Source organism: Protopterus annectens, chromosome 6.part0 (genome assembly GCF_019279795.1).
Source record: "Protopterus annectens isolate FY-2018-M chromosome 6.part0, PAN1.0, whole genome shotgun sequence".
Classification (NCBI taxonomy): Eukaryota; Metazoa; Chordata; order Ceratodontiformes; family Protopteridae; genus Protopterus; species Protopterus annectens.
In genome coordinates, this window is record NC_056737.1 from 1,564,665,879 (window position 1) to 1,564,682,927 (window position 17,049).

The 17,049-nt window shown below is 42.3% G+C and overlaps 1 protein-coding gene across 1 annotated transcript in view; it reads right to left on the reverse strand.

Moving 5' to 3' along the window:
• Positions 1 to 17,049, reverse strand: part of SLC12A8 (solute carrier family 12 member 8) — a 1,470,733-nt gene that overhangs the window by 213,102 nt on the left and 1,240,582 nt on the right. Inside the window, exon 8 of the mRNA XM_044075012.1 lies at positions 10,129 to 10,275. Within this exon, the coding sequence (XP_043930947.1) occupies positions 10,129 to 10,275 (147 nt within the window). The remainder of the gene's footprint in view (positions 1 to 10,128; positions 10,276 to 17,049) is intronic.

The window sequence follows — 17,049 nt, forward strand, 5'->3', positions numbered from 1 at the left end:
ACAAAACAACTAGCTTTTACAAGTGATTATACTGCAGTATAATGCATATACATAATCTTTCTGCAACTGTAATGCAATTAAGCTATAAGACTAAAGTCCCAGAACAAACTAAAAAATGCAAACATACAATTTTTTTTAACTGAAACATAGAAAAAAGTAGAAAAGTACAAAAACAAACTATAACCAAACAAGTGCAACTTAAAATATTTAAGCAGAAGTGAAATAAAAGTTTTTTATTCTTTCCTTTTTGTTGAAAAGTTTGTTACTCACAGTTCAGTGCTTCTCATACCTCTCCAAGTCTTGCATAAAATATACAAAGCAGTTCTTTGTTGAATAGTATTCAAACATTTACAGAAATAGGAAAATTATGAGAATATACATGACTGATATATGGACAACCCTTAAAATTTCTCCAGTTTTAATAGGCAGAAGTCGTGTATCAATATATCTATGTTGCTCATCTCACACATATTACGATGAAGGCTTCAAGGTGTTTGTATTTAACATGATTTTGCAGTTATGAATGTAAACATGAAGAGACAACAATACATGTCAATAGGTGGTTATTCATGGTCTCATAATGAAACACACAGATGTTTTAATAAGCTGTTATACATCCCAGGTTGCAGTCTTGCAAGCTTCATCAGAAAACACTTAGTGATATTTAGACTTGTACAATGAACATTAATTTATATTCAGAAGTATGCAAACTGATTGGATATTCATGTCACTATGTCAAAGTGGCTATAGCTATTAAAAATCAAATAGCTACAGCATCCATGTTCTAAACTCTATTAAGTAGCAAACATAACATTAAAAAAAATGGGCAGAGAGCATTTATACAGACAAATGCAACTTAAATGAATTTGATTCTAATCAGTCTAGTTTTGTGAAGGCAGATTTTGTGTCATAAACTTAGTAAACCATTATGAAATTATTGCAGAGGTTATGGAAAGTGGTTATGCTGTGCAAACTACTTTTCTTGATCTGGCTAAAGCTTTTAACATTATCCTCCATCCTGGAATTCCTGAAAAAAAGTAGGCAAACATAAAGTAAACCCTGACATTGTCTAATGAATTGCAAGTTGGCTATCTGATAGATCCCAGTTTCTGAAAATTGTTGGTACCCTCTCTGAAAGCAGAATTAACACTAGTGAGGCATCACTGGGATCACTGCTGGGTCCTTTGTGTTTGCCATTGTTTTTTACAGACATCCAGGCCAATATTCCAGAAGTGTGGTTGGCATAGTTTGATGATGAGTGCAAGCTGGGCACTGTTATCATCCACTGAGACTACACAGCTCTAGCAAGGGCTAGAATATGCCAAACATGGTGTATCAAAACCAGTTTCAAACTAAATGACAAAAGTGCAGAACAGTAGCATTCAGCAAAATATCTCATCACATCTCATTTGTTATAAATGGTACTGCTCCTTAGACAGACCCATCAGAAGAGACTTGGGTATATACATGCAGAAAATTCTCTCTTATTCCATAATCACATTTCCACCACACTCAGGAAATTCTATCTAGACAGATAATTTCTAAGGGAATATCTTCAAGATCCAAAGAGTTATCCTACCACTGTACTCTTCTCTTCACTTTCAATAGCCATTTTTTGAATACAGTGCCCCCTTTGGTAAGCGCAAATACAAGCATATTGCTTCACACAAATGGCCCCAAATATTTCTGAAAAAGAAAATTAAATGCATTAAATCCTTCAACTATCCCAATAGATTAGCATTAACTCATTATATTGAGTAGTTTATTGGCTAGCGATAGTGAACTGTGTTTTGCTTTTTGAGATAATGGAGACCCAGTCCTATGTCACAACCTATTTCTCTGCAAAATCAGTGACTCCACAAATATGCATACTAGAGAATGAAATCAATACCAAGGGATAAGCAAGACTCACTGGACAGAGAGGGTCCTAACTCAACAAACTCCCAGTCAACATAGTAGGATACCGCCACATGTCAAATAAATGCTACTTTGGCTACCTTTAAGGCTAGACTTGATGACTAGCTGAATACAAATAAATCTATACCAGGACTATCATTAACTGCCCTACTCAGTTTCAGAGGTGAACACTATTAAATGCCTGTAAGCAGTAAGAAGAACTTTTAAGTAGTTGTCTACATATAGGATTATATGGCTGGGTATTTTATTGTCCCATGAACACTTGCCTAGTATTGTTTCTATGTTATTGTTTTCCTATGCCCCAAAAATGTTGAAAAAAAATAGATCTCATCACCAGGATGTCAGGGGTCTGCAGACACCCTCATGTAAGCAGCAGGATGTATAAGAACTCCAGCCTCTCAAAAGAAAAAAAGGAAGAAGAAAAGTACAGTTGTGTACCTACCATAAATGTAGATGTTCGAGTGTATTCACTGTTGCAGTCATTACAATTGCGTTATCCTGCTGGCAGGCTGCCCGCAGTCGACCTGAATTCCAAAGTCTAGGTCCGGCGCCGGTTGCTGTCGCCTCTTCCCTGACGTCAGTGCGCCAGGGGTATAAAAGATGCAGCCGATGCCATTTTCTTCAGTTTTTATTGCCCCAGATGTCAGGTGCCCCAAAATTGGTAGGCTAATTTATGCCAATAAGCATGCATGCACATAAAACAACTATTCCTTCATCTACAAGCAAATACACCACATAGGTTGTATAGGATAGAGAAGTACAGATAAATTCCAGCAAAGAAAATGGGGCATGGAGGGAGGGCAACCTGGACTGCAACAGTGAATACACTCGAACATCTACATTTATGGTAAGTACACAACTGTACTATGTTCATCGTGTTTCACTGTTGCAGTCATTACAATTGGGTTGAATTCCAAAGCTAAGGTTGGGAGGCTAGAGCTAAATAGGATTAGGAGAGGCTATAAAGCCCTGCAGAACTGCAGTGGCAAAGCCTGCCCTGGATTTAGAGTAGAGAGGTAAGTGATAGTGCTTTGTAAAGGTATACACTGAACTCCAGGTTGCAGCCTCTAAGATGTCTTTGGTTGGTACTTCTCTGAGAAAGGCTGCCGAAGTGGCTGCTGCTCTGGTTGAGTGTGGCCTAATGTCCTTAGGCACTGATTTGCCATGCTGTGAATAGCAGAAATGAATGCAATGGCCTATCCACTTTGAAATAGTCTGTTTAGAGATAGGCTTCCCTTGTGATGCTGCAGCATATGCCACTAGAAGTTGATCAGTCTTTCTGAAAGCTTTAGTGCTGTCCAAGTAGAAGCATAGCTGTCTGTGAATGTCCAAGGAATGCAGAATTCTCTCACCCTTATTCTGTGGGTTTGGATAAAAAGTAGGCAAATTAATTGTTTAAGGGCCACACTGGACACTACCTTAGGCATAAATGTAGGGTTTGTCCTCAGCAAAACCCTGTCTGGATGGAAAATGATAAACGGTTCCACAGCCATGAGTGCCTGTAACTCTGAGACTCTTCTAGTGGAGGTTATTGCTAGGAGCAGAGCTGTTTTCCAGGATAAGAATGTTATGTCAGCTGCAGAGGCTGGCTCGAATGGAGGTAGTGTGAGTTCTTCCAAGACATAGTTGAGGTCCCATGCAGGTTTTGGTGCTTTCCTTGGAGGTCTTATGTTTTTGGCCCCTCTGAGGTACTGCCTTAGTAAGGGGTGCGGAAAAATAGGTGGTTCTGTACTGTAATGAGCTGAAATGGCAGAAGCATGAATTTTAATTGATGAAAAAGAAAGGCCTTTATCCAGCATCTCAGTTAAGTATTGTAAAATCTGAGGAATATTTGGAACAATCATGTCAATACCTTGTGCTTGGTTCCAAGCACAGAATCTCTTCCATTTGTCTGCATAAGATTTTCTGGTGCTAGGCCTCCTGGCCTCCAAAATAACATCCATTACTGCTTTAGAGAGAGGTGTGTCTTGAGAGGCTATATTATCTGCCATGCTGCCAGGTTTAAGGTTTTGAGTTGGCTGTGCAGTATCTGACTGTCTTGTTGGGTCAATAAGTGCGACATTTGAGGTAATGTCCAGGCTGGGCAGTGAGACAAGTTCTTTAGGATTGGGTACCAGTGCTGGCGGGGCCAGTCTGGGGCAATCAGTATCATTTTTGGTTTCTCTTGTCTGACCTTGAGGAGTACTTTGGGGAGGAGAGGCAGAGGAGGAAAGGCATAAACTGTTAAGAGAGTGCATCCACTTTCCATGCTTGCTTGTGATAAGTCCTTGTGCAGAATCTTTGCAGTTGGTAGTTGTGAGGGGAGGCAAATAGGTCTATGTCCGGACATCCCCAGGTACTTGTTATCATGCTGGACTTGTGGATCCAATTTCCACTCGTGGGGATCCATGAGGTTTCTGCTTAGTTCATCTGCCAGAGTACTTTTCCTTCCTGGCAGGAATTGTGCTTGCAGATATACTTGGTAAGTCAATGCTATGTGCCACAAGTTCTTGGCTAGCCTGCAGAGGGGGTAGGAATGCGTGCCTCCCTGCTTGTTTATGTACCACATGACTGTAGTATTGTCCGTCCTTATTAGTAGTTGTCCTGGTTGAAGTTGATCCTTGAAGACTGTTAGGGCATTCTGAACAGCTAGCATCTCTTTTTGATTGATATGTAGATGCATTTGACTTGCGGACCATGTGCCCTGAATACAATTTCCTGCCATATGGGCCCCCCCAGGCGTAATTTGATGCATCTGTTGTCAAAACCTGCCTGGCTGTGGGTAAGGTGAATGGCTGTCCCGTGTCGTGGTGACAGGCTATTGCCCACCATCGAAACTCCTGTTGCAGGCAGGAAATGAGGGTAATTACTGTTTCCAGGCTGTGGCAATGTTGAGTCCAAACACTTTTTAGATACCATTGAAGTTTCCTCATATCCAGTCTTGCATATGGAATTAGCAGAATGCAGGATGACATGAAACCCAAGGCCTGCAGAATTTTTCTTGCAGATAACTGGGTCTTTGTTGCCAACATTTTGAAATAAGTAGTCAGTTGTCTGTGTTTGTCTGCCGTGAGATAAGCCATCTGGGCAGTTGTATTTAAGGTTGCACCCAGGAATATTATCTCTTGAGATGGTATGAGTTTTGATTTCTTTTCGTTTACTGTGTACCCCAGACTTGTCAGTAATCTTTTTACAAATGCCAGATGCTGTAGTAGCATGTCCTTGTTCTCCACTTGAATAAGGCAGTCATCCAAGTAAGGATGTATTTGTATTCCTCTTTGTCTGCAAAATGCAATTACTGGTGCCAGGCACTTTGTGAAGACCCTGGGCACAGCAGATAAGCCAAAGGGCAGTACAGAGATCTGGTAGTGCATTGAGCCAGCTTTGAATCTGAGGTATCTTCTGCACATTTGTCTGATTGGGACATGCAGGTATGCCTCTTTTAGATCTAAAGTCACAAGCCAAGCCTTCTTGCCCATCATGGGCAGAAGCTGCTGTAGAGTCAACATCTTTAATTTCGGAATATCCAGATATGTGTTTGGAATAGACAGGTCCAGTATAGGTCTCAAGGCTTTGTCTTTTCTGGGTACCAAGAACAGTCTTGAATAGAATCCTTGACCCTGGTCTTGTTTTGGTACTTGTTGAATGGCCCTCATGTCCATGAGGGATGAAACTTGTTTTTGTGCCTCTGCCAATTGATTGTGTGGCAGATCTGGCATACCATTTTGTCTTGGCAGGGTGTGAAAGTGGAACCTTTAGCCTTGTGTAACTATATTTAGAACCCATTTGTCCTGGGTGGTCATGTGCCAATTTTGTGAAAAAAGTGCTAGTTTTCCTCCCAAAGGGGCTGCCAAAAGATAAGTGCTTGGTGGTGTAAGTGGGAAGTCATTGAGACTGTTTTCTGTCCGGCTGTGATTTTTCCTCTCCGCTTTTGGAGGTAGAAGCACCCCATTGTTTAGGCCTGTATGAGCCTTGGGACTGTGATCTGCCTCTGGGGCATCTGTATCTGCCCCTCTGTGGTCTATCTGACACTGGAAAGGACCAATTCTTTGTAGGCCAGTGCCTGCTAAAGCTGGGAGGATGTACCTGCAAGAAATCCTTGACTGTTTGCATAGATTTAGCCTTGTCCTCCATTTTCTTCAACACCTCTTCTGCTTTAGCACCAAACAAAGTATCATGCTGTAAAGGAGCATCTAATAGTTTTGCTTTAACATGATCCAGCAAATTCTGTTATTTTAAGCAAGCATGCCTCCTAATGACAGAACCTGTAACAGTGGCCCTGCAGGAGGCCTCAAGCGAATCAAAACCACATTGCAAAGTATGCTTTCCAACTTGTTCAGCTGCATGCAATAAATCCTGCATTTCTTTATTGTCTGCACATTCTGTACTTGCTGGCATTTTCTGTTTAAGCAAAGACATAAGATATTGCTGATACTTAAGCATATGAAATTGGCAATTTAAGGCTCTTACAGCCAAGGTAGCAGAGGTATAAATCTTTTTGCCCCATCTGTCTAGGGCTCTAGAATCCCTATCAGAGGGGATAGGGTTTTTTGCTGTAGAAGCCTTGATCCCTTTGGGACCATGAGAGATGGTTTCAGGGTCTGCTGCTGGGTTCTTATAGAGAAATTTATGTGAATCAGGAACCCTGTAGTATCTGCCTGGCTTAACCTGAGCTGGTGCTAAAGAGTCTGGAGAAAAACAGGACTCTGAAAATACATCGTCTTACAATGTCTAAAACAGGTGGAATAGCCAGGGGCCTGTGCTGGGGCAATAAAAGGAAATCTCTGAGCCTTTCCTTGGATTCTGAGTAGTCTTGGCTCTCCCAGTGAAAATGCTCCCTCATAGTATGCAGTGTTTCCCCAAAAGAGTAATCCTCAGAAGGAGAGGCTGAAGGAATAGATTCTTCAGCATCAGAATCCTCATAGGGAGGAATAGAGTAATCTTGTTCAGAGGAGGAATCAGAGGAAATGGAAACCTGGTCTGAAGATTCATATTCTAACTCTTGCCTAGGCCTCTTTTCAGGAGGGGGATGGGAACCCCTGATCAAAGTAATAAGGTCTTCGGCCATTTTAAGCATCTGTTTTTTTAGGCATGGAGGCCTGTCCAGGTGAATGCTGCACTTGTTTCTTTGTCTTTAGAGCTGCTTTGGTCTTTGCCTTTATAGCTGAAGTAGGTTTTACATATAACTGTGCAGGCCTGAAAACACCCTCAGAAGCCGATGCCTGCTCAGCGGCTCTGGACTCATCTGAGGGAATGATTTCCAAGTGTCCAATACCTTGAGTTTCCAGAGGTCCAGTCGGCTCCAAATGGGAGTCGGAAGAGGCCTGTGGCTTTGAGGTAGCGGGCGTCAGGGGCTGCGAAAGTGCCTCACTGAGAACCGGCGAACTGGCGACAGGCCTAGATGAAGCCTCGTCATCGGTTTTGGATCTCGGATGCCTGTCCTTTTCTTTTTCTTTTCGTTTTTTTGTAAACTCCGGTAGTCGGCTGATCCGACGGCATTATATAATTAAATCTTCTGCCAAAGTAATGAAATGCAAAATCGTACCGACGCTTAATAGTGCGTTGGTTAAATTTGGCAAAAAATCAACAACTAGCAACGTTATGGTCAGGGCCTAGGCAAGGAATACAGTAAAAATGGAAATCCTTACGAGGTATTTGCTTCCCACAAGAAATACAGTTATTAACTTTTTCTGACATCGGTCTGGAGCAAGAAAAAAGTTTCCCCAAAGGGGTACTTAGCTTTATGAAGACTTCGGATCTGAAAATCGAATTTGAAAACTTCAGGAGTCGGCCGACCGGCACTTGCGAACTGCTTTTGCTTCGGGCACCGTGCGGCAAGAAAGACTGAAGAAAATGGCATCGGCTACATCTTTTATACCCCTGGTGCACTGACATCAGGGAAGAGGCGACAGCAACCAACGCTGGACCTAGACTTTGGAATTCAGGCCAACTGCGGGTAGCCTGCCAGCAGGATAACCCAACTGTAATGACTGCAACAGTGAAACACGATGAACATCTGCATTCTACCTAGTATACTTTGCAAGTATCAGCATGTAAATACCTAATGCATATACAGTGCACTTGAAAGCCATCCCCTCCCACACAAGACAGTGGAAAACACTGATGAAACAAGACATTTAGATATTCAATGCTATTTAAAAAGGAAAGCGACTTCTTCTTCCTAAATAATGACACTGTATAATAGCAATAATCCACTCCTGTGCCAGGGTAATGCTGGCTTACCCAAGAATCACTTATTTATTTGATCACTTGGCATTTATCTTATTCATTAAATTGTGCCAGCTAGGACTAAACCCAACAATACCTATACTCAGGGAACAGCATTACCTATACTCAGGGAAGCATTACTGCTAATGCATGCACTGCTTCCTAGACCCCTCATTAGCTGTTATTAACTGCTTCCTCATCTGTCCTCCAAACACATCTCCTAAGTGGATGTTATTGTGATTCACTGTCTATTCTCAAGTGACCATAAGCACCATGTATCATCACACAAACTGACCTATCATATTGTTACAACAATGAGCCACACTGTACTCTGCACAGAAATAAGTCTCACTGTGTTGCTGTGCACTGTCCTCACTACTATCACTGTATTTTTACTTATTTCTCCATACTGTCCTCACTAATATCACTGTATGCATTTTATTTATCATTATACACTGTCCACACTACTATCATTGTATAGGTTCATAGGTTGGTACTAGGCTCTCGGCCCTAGGGCCTATACAAGCTTAGCCATAATAATTCCCTGGCTATTTCTTCCCACACTATTTACTTCTCTGGACCCCTGTCTAGCAGGGTGACTGACATGATCCCCGTGGTGAATTTCCTTTCTCCCATCCAATCATCAAGGTTCCTTTTGAAGAGGGCCAAAGAGGCGCTCTGCTTGACATGTATGGGCAGTCTATTCCAGAATCTGGGGAGTCTCTGGGTCAGGAACCTATCCCTCCAGCATGTTTTGTTTATTGTGATGACAAGATTTAGATCCCTGGAGCGTGTGTCTCTGAGGGATTGGGATTTCTTTAAGTGTAGCATGTCCAACAGCTCTGGGTTTGACATGGCCTTGTATGTTGAGCAGAGATTGCCTCGGAGTAGACGATATGCGAAAGAGTATAGCTGGAGTTTTTTAAGGCGGCAAGTATAGGGCATCTGCTTTAGGCCTGTGATTCTTTTAGTGAGGTATTTCTGCAGCCTTTCCAGTTGTTGCAGATGTCTTGAAAGGTACATACCAAATGGGGCGTTGTATTCTATAATGGGTCTAATGAGGGATGAGTACAGTGGGACAATGACCTCCTTTTTTCTGGATGAAAAGACCTTAGTGATTAGATGTGCCACATAGAAGGATTTCCTGACTGTTGTGGCGATGTGGTTTTGAAGGCGAGACCACTGTCCACCTGTGTCCCTAAGTCTCTTATCACACTTTCAGTGTTTAGTGTACTGCCACCTATGTGATAATTCACGTTGGCATGTTTTTTCCCAAAGGGGATAACTATACATTTATTGGCATTGAGCTTGAGCCCATGGCTCTGGCACCAGACATCTGTTTCTGTAAGGCCCTTTTGTAGAGTATCTACATAATTTGGGGATTCAATAATGGCTCCCAGTTTGCAGTCATCTGCAAACTTTGTTAGATATAGTTCCTTAGTGTTGGCCTGTACTTCAGAGAAGTAGATGCCAAACAAGAGAGGTCCCAGGACTGAACCCTGAGGTACTCCACTTCTCACTTGTCTGGAGCTGGATTTGGAGTTGGCTAATTTTACAGTGTGGGTTCTGTCAGTAAGCCAGTTGGCAACCCATTGAGTGACGCAGGGATTAATGCCCTTTTACTTACCTTTACATAATGCCCTAACTGATGTCATGGTACTCACCTTTACTTATCATTATTCACCATCTCCACTATTATCACTGTGTGCACTTTTACTTATTTTTATTAATTTCAGTCTTGTAACATGTTCATTCCCCACACATGGCCTTTTTCACACATTATATCTCAAAGCATGTAACACTTCAGTATGGAATAATAGGTGTGACATTACATAGGGAATTTCATAAGGATTTACACAGTGCATGCTATAATTGTGTGATGTAAACAGGTTACTAAAAGGTGCTCAATCTAGAAACCAAAACATTTCTTGCAAACTGCAAAAGGAGCCACTAAATATTGTTACTTTGCTTTTAATGGTTCTTTTATAAGCTTTGTTTACTTACCCCATGTGCCAGGAATCCAAGAATAGGTATGACTTTTTCCTGAGCAATGCACTGAAGGATTCTGGGTGCCCCATACAGTCCACCCATACAGGACGCCAGTGAGGAAATGTACAGCCCAAGTAAGAATAAAAATCCCACCAGAGATACCTGAAATATGTGAAATAATACATAAGTAATTTCTTTCACAAACAAAACAAAAGTCATCAGAAAGGAAGCATATTTTCCTGTCTGAAACGTTGAAGACAAAGGCAGTGTTCTATTATGAAAGACTACAGGGGCAGTATAAATGGATTTAGCATTCCTCATTTTATTGCACAAAGAAAATAAACATACCTGCATTTTTTAATAAATGGAATCAGATAACTTGCACAGTTATAGTACATTTCATTTTTATGAAGAAACAAAAAGTAAATGTCTCCCAAAAGAGGTGCAGTGGACACATCCAGAAAATCTCTGCAAAACAAAGAGATGTACATACAAAGATATTTTTATTACGGCAGTATGGGAAACATATAACTTACCCCTGAAACAATGCAATGTTTCAGCATAGTGGCTCAACATAAATGTCAATGACAAGCCCAACACTACTATACAATAACACATATGTTGGTATCGTTACTCATGTTGGTACCGTTACTGCAAAATGGTTCATGTTCAGCAGCTTTGAATAGACAAGTAGTTAAGACTGTTAATAGCCCTTTCTTCACTACAAAAATCCTGTGGAAAAGACACTGAATATTTGTTAACAGGTAAGGCTAAATGTATACATATACTTTTTAATTTAATTTATAAACAAAGATGTGCAATTCAACTTTTAAGAAATACCTCTTATTTGAATAATAAGGCTAATAAGGGAGTGGCATGAACAATTATGAATGTCGATCTTTATCATAGCAGAATGATGAAATTACTGAATGATTTTGTTTTTTTTATTATTTAAGTATTAATAAACATGTTTATAAGATATATAGATTAATCAACATGTGTTTAGATGAGATGTTACAATTTTTTTTTAAAGCTGGAGAAGTTCAATTATTTGAAAATGACAAAAAGTACAGTTTTGTACCTACCATAAATGTAGATGTTCGAGTGTATACCCTGCTGCAGTCATCACACTTGGGTTATCCTGCCATCAGGCAGTCCCGCAGTCAGCCCAAATTCCAAAGTCTTGGTCCGGCGTCGGTTGCTGTCGCTTCTTCCCTGACGTCAGAGCGCCAAGGGTATATGAGAGGCATCCGACGCCATTTTCTTCAGTTTTTCTTGCCCCAGATGTCAGGTGCCCCTCCCCCAAATGGTGGTCAGTAGATAGTACCAATAATAAAAAGTGTAGCATAAACAAAAAATCCCTCCAGCTCTAAGCAAATACACCACAAAGGTTGTAACAGATTTTCAGGTATAGAGAGGTCTTAGTTAGGTCAGAGGGGATGGAGGGAGGGTAACCTGGACTGCAGCAGGGTATACACTCGAACATCTACATTTATGGTAGGTACAAAACTGTACTATGTTCATCGTGTTACCCTGCTGCAGTCATCACACTTGGGTAGAATCCCAAAGCTAAGGATGGGAGGTGAGTCAAACAGGGTTAGAGGAGGCTAGAAGGCCCTGCAAAACTGCAGTGGCAAAGCCAGCTCTAGTCTTAGAGTAAAGTGGTAAGTGGTAATGTTTGGTGAAGGTGTGTACTGAACTCCAAGTTGCAGCTTCCAGAATATCCTTGGTTGGCACCCCCCTGAGGAAGGCTGTAGATGTAGCCTCTGCCCTGGTAGAGTGGGGCCTTTTGCTAGCAGGAACTGGTTTTCCATGGTGGGTGTAGCAAAAATATATGCAATGTCCTATCCATTTGGAAATGGTCTGTTTTGAGATAGCCTTTCCTTGTGATGCTGTAGCATAGGATACAAAAAGCTGGTCAGATTTTCTGAAAACCTTCGTTTTATCCAAGTAGTAACATAGCTGCCTGTGAATGTCCAAGGAATGTAGGAGTCTTTCTCCTTTGTTCTGTGGATTTGGAAAGAAGGTGGGTAAATGGATGGTTTGATTTAGAGCCACACTGGATACCCCCTTAGGCATAAAGGAGGGGTTAGTTCATAGAGAAACTCTGTCTTGATGAAAAATGAGGAAAGGCTCTACTGCCATTAGTGACTGAAGCTCTGAAACTCTTTTCGCTGAAGTAATTGCTAGCAGCAGGGTAGTCTTCCATGATATAAACTTTAAGTTAGCTGAGAAAGCTGGCTCAAAAGGAGGTAGCGTAAGTTTTTCCAGAACAAAGTTGAGGTCCCAAGTAGGTGTTGGTGATCTCCTGGGAGGCCTAATGTTTTTGGCCCCTCTGAGAAACTGCCTTAGGAGTGGATGTGAAAATAAGGGAGGATCCATGTTGTAGTGAGCTGAAATAGCTGAGGCGTGGATTTTAATAGATGAAAAAGAAAGCCCTTTGTGTAACATCTCAGTTAAATATTGCAGAATCTGAGGTATGTCAGGCTGAAGGGTATTTTGGCCTTTAGCTTGGTTCCAGGCACAAAACCTTTTCCATTTGTCTAAGCAGGCTTTCCTGGTGCTGGGCCTCCTGGCCTCCAGAATAACATCCATACCAGCTTGAGAGAGAGGAGCTGGCTGGTTGCTTAGGGGATTTGCCATGCAGCCAAGTTTAAGGTTTTGAGCTGGCTGTGTAGAATCTGATTGTCTTGCTGTGTGAGCAGATGGGTAATTTATGGTAGAATCCATGGTGGGCCCTGGGCCATATTCCTTAATAGTGGATACCAGTGCTGGCGTGGCCAGTCTGGGGCAATGAGTATCATTCGGGGTCTCTCCATCCTGATTTTCAGCAGCACCTTTGTGAGAAGGGGTAATGGAGGAAAGGCATATACTGTCAGCATTTTCCAACTGAATGAGAGTGCGTCCACTTTCCAAGCTAGATGGTGAAAAGTCCTTGTGCAAAATTTTGTTAGTTGATAGTTTTGGGGGCTGGCAAACAGGTCTATGTCTGGGCACCCCCTTGTTAGAATTATCATTGCAAATACTTGTGGATCCAGTTTCCACTCGTGGGGATCCATGATGTTTCTGCTTAGGTCGTCTGCCAATGTGTTCTTTTTTCCTGGCAGCAATTGAGCTTGTAACTGAACTTGGTAAGCCAGTGCTGTGTTCCACAAGGTCATTGCTTGCCTGCATAGAGGGTAGGAGTGTGTACCCCCTTGCTTGTTTATGTACCACATTACTGTGGTGTTGTCTGTCCTTATGATAAGCTGTCCTGGATGTAAGAGGTCCTTGAAGGCTGTTGGAGCATTTTGTACAGCTAGCATTTCTTTTTGATTGATGTGCAGATTTCTTTGATCTGCAGTCCATATGCCTTGAATGCATGTTCCTGCCATGTGTGCCCCCCAAGCATAGTCCGATGCATCTGTTGTCATAGTTTGCCTGGGTGGGGGTAAGGTGAAAGGCTGACCCTTGTTGAGGTGACATGCCTGTGACCACCATAGAAACTCCTGTTAAAAGCAGGGAATGAGAGGTATCATTGTTTCCAAGCTGTGGCTGTGTTGAGTCCATACACTTTTTAGGTACCATTGTAATTTCCTCATATGCAGTTTTGCAAATGGTATTAGTAGTATGCAAGATGCCATGAAGCCCAAGGCCTGCAGAATTTTTCTTGCAGGGAGTTGGGTCTTTGTTGTCACTGCTCTGAAGTATTGAGTTAATTGTAGTTGTTTGTCTGGCATCAGATAAGCCATCTGGGCCATTGTATTCAAGCTGGCACCCAGGAATGTCATATTTTGTGAGGGCACTAGTTTTGATTTCTTTTCGTTTACTGTGTACCCTAGGCAACTTAGAAGATGTTTTACAAAAGCCAGGTGTTGTAAGAGAATGTCCTTGCTTTCTGCTTGGATGAGGCAGTCGTCCAGGTATGGGTATATTTGAAATCCCCTTTGTCTGCAGTATGCAATTACTGGTGCCAGGCATTTTGTGAAGAAACTGGGTGCAGTAGATAAGCCAAAGGGCAGTGCAGAAAATTGGTAATGGGTTGAACCTGCAATGAAACAGAGGTATTTTCTGCAATTTTGTCTGATAGGGACATGCAGGTATGCCTCCTTGAGGTCCAACGTTCCTAGCCAAGCTTTCTTGCCCAACATGGGAAGAAGCTGCTGTAGTGTTAGCATCTTGAATTTGGGTACTTGCAAGAAGGTGTTTAAAATTGAAAGGTCCAGAATGGGTCTCCAAGCATTGTCCTTCCTGGGGACAAGAAAGAGCCTTGAGTAAAATCCTTGGCCTTGCTCCTGTGTAGGTACCAGTTGAATGGCTCTCATGTCCATGAGAGCTGTAATTTGTTTTTGTGCCTCTGCCCATTGATTTTGTGGCAGGTTTGGCATTCCTTTTATCCTTGGTAAGGTGTGGAAATGGAATCTGTATCCTTGTGAGATAATGTCTAGGACCCATTTGTCCTTTGTGACGATGTGCCAGTTGTCTGCAAAAAGTGCTAATTTTCCTCCCAAGGAAGCTGCCAAGAGAGTTTTGCTTGGCAGTTTGAGGTTTAAGTCATTGTGTTTGCCTTCTAGTAGTTTGGGACCTGTCTTCTTCTCCCTTCTGTGTTGCAGTGCCCCATTGGTGAGGTTTGTAAGGGATTTGTGCTTGTCCTCTGCCCCTTGGGTGCCTGTATTTACCCCTCTGTGGTCTGTCAGAAGCTGGAAAGGACCAATTTTTTTGTTGGCCAATTTTTGCTGAAGCATGAGGGCTGTACCTGTAAGAAATCTTTGACTGTCTGCATAGATTTTGCCTTGTCCTCCATTTTCTTTAAAACCTCCTCTGCTTTAACCCCAAATAAGACATCCTGCTGTAAGGGTGCATCTAGTAACTTTGCTTTAACATGATCAGGCAGAGATTGTTCCTTTAAGCAAGCATGCCTACATATAACAGACCCAGTAACAGCTGCTCTAGAGGAAGCTTCCAAGGCATCAAAACCACATTATAAAGTATGTTTGCCCACCTGTTCAGCTGCATGCAACAGATCCTGCATTTCCTTGAATTCAGACTGTTGAGGGTGCGTGCCCATCTTTTGTTTTATTTGAGACATTAGGAATTGCTGGTATTTAAGCATGTGAAATTGACAATGTAGTGCTCTCATAGCTAGAGTAGCTGAGGTGTAAACCTTCTTCCCCCACCTATCTAGTGCTCTGGAGTCCCTTTCAGAGGATACAGGATTTTTAGCCATAGAAGCCTTAGCCCCTTTGGGACCCTGGGAGATTTTCTCTGGATCAGCAACAGGGCTTTTGTATAGGAATTTGTGTGAGTCAGGCACTCTACAGTATCTCTCTGATTTGGCTGGAGCAGGAGGCAGAGAATCTGGATTTAGACTAGATTCTAAGAAAACATCATCCACAATGTCTAAAACTGGGGGGAATAGCAAGTGGTCTGTGCTGGGGGAGTAAAAGAAACTCTCGGAGCCTTTTCTTTGAGTCGGAGTAGTCCTGACCTTCCCAGTGGAAATGTTCCCTCATGGTATGTAAGGTTTCCCCAAAGGAATAGTCTTCAGGGGGAGAAGCTGAGGGAATGGAGTCTTCAGTATCAGAATCTTCATAAGGGGAAAAGGAGTAATTCTGTTCCTCAGAGGAGCCTGAGGAAACAGACACTTGATCAGAGGAGGCAACATCCTCCTCTTGTCTAGGCCTTTTGTTGGGGGGGGGGGTTGGGAACCCCTAATTAAAGAAATCAAATCCAGTCATTTTAAGCATCTGTTTCTTAGGCATAGGACCTTGACCTGGAGACTGAAGTGTAGTCTTTTTTAGTTTTAGAGGAGTCTTAAGCTTAGCATAAGATTTTATTGTGAGAGTAGTCGGTCTGAAGACACCTTCAGAAACCAAAGGTGTTTCTACAGCACCGGCTTCTCCTACTGCAATGCCGCCAGTAGGGCCTAAAGAAAATGGCTGCATCAGCCTAGAACTCTCTGCTGGAGAATCCGAAGCGGTCAGGGGATCCAATTCAGTGGTAGCCAGGGGCTGCGTAGGCGCCTCACTGAAAACCGGCGACCAGCCCAGCCAAGGCCTCGGAGTCTGGCTTGGATCTAGGCTGCCTGTCTTTATCTTTGCGTTTTTTATGCATGCCGGTAGTCGGTTGCTCCGACGGCATAGTGTAATTAAATTTCCTACTGAAGTAGTGTCGTGCGAAATCAAAGCGTCGCTTTATAGTTCACTTATTGAACCTAGCACAAAACCGACAACCAGTGACATTGTGGTCTGGGCCTAGGCAAGGTATACAAAAAGAATAAAAGTCCTTATGAGGTATTTGCTTCCCACAAGAAATGCAATTGTTAGCTTTTTCTGACATCGGACTGAGGCAAGAAAAGGTTCCCCAATGGGGTACTTAGCTTTGAAGACTTCGGACTGAAACTCGATTCAAAAATCTCAGGTGTCGGCCGACCGGCACTTGCGAACTGCTTCTGCTTTGGGCACTGCGCGGCAAGAAAGACTGAAGAAAATGGCGTTGGATGCCTCTCATATACCCCTGGTGCTCTGACATCAGGGAAGAAGCGACAGCAACTGACGCCGGACCAAGACTTTGGAATTCAGGCCGACTGCGGGTCCACTTGACAGCAGGATAACCCAAGTGTGATGACTGCAGCAGGGTAACACGAGGAACATCCAAGGATTCCAATGAGTTTTGGACTCCCTAAATTATGTAAGTCCATAGCCTCACCATGCATGAGACATATAGTGGCAGGTGCTAGTTCAAAAATCAAATCATTATGTTTATTAGTTGATAAGTTAAAAAAGTATGTGAAAAGAGCTAGGTCATATATCAAAGACATATTTCATTTTGTTTCTAGTGTACAAAATATGAAGGTTAATCCAGATACTTTCTTGGTTACATAGATATGCAGTCTTTATTTACAGTAATGCTCCATGATGTAGGTATTGAATAGCTAAGTGCTGAACCCACAGAGGA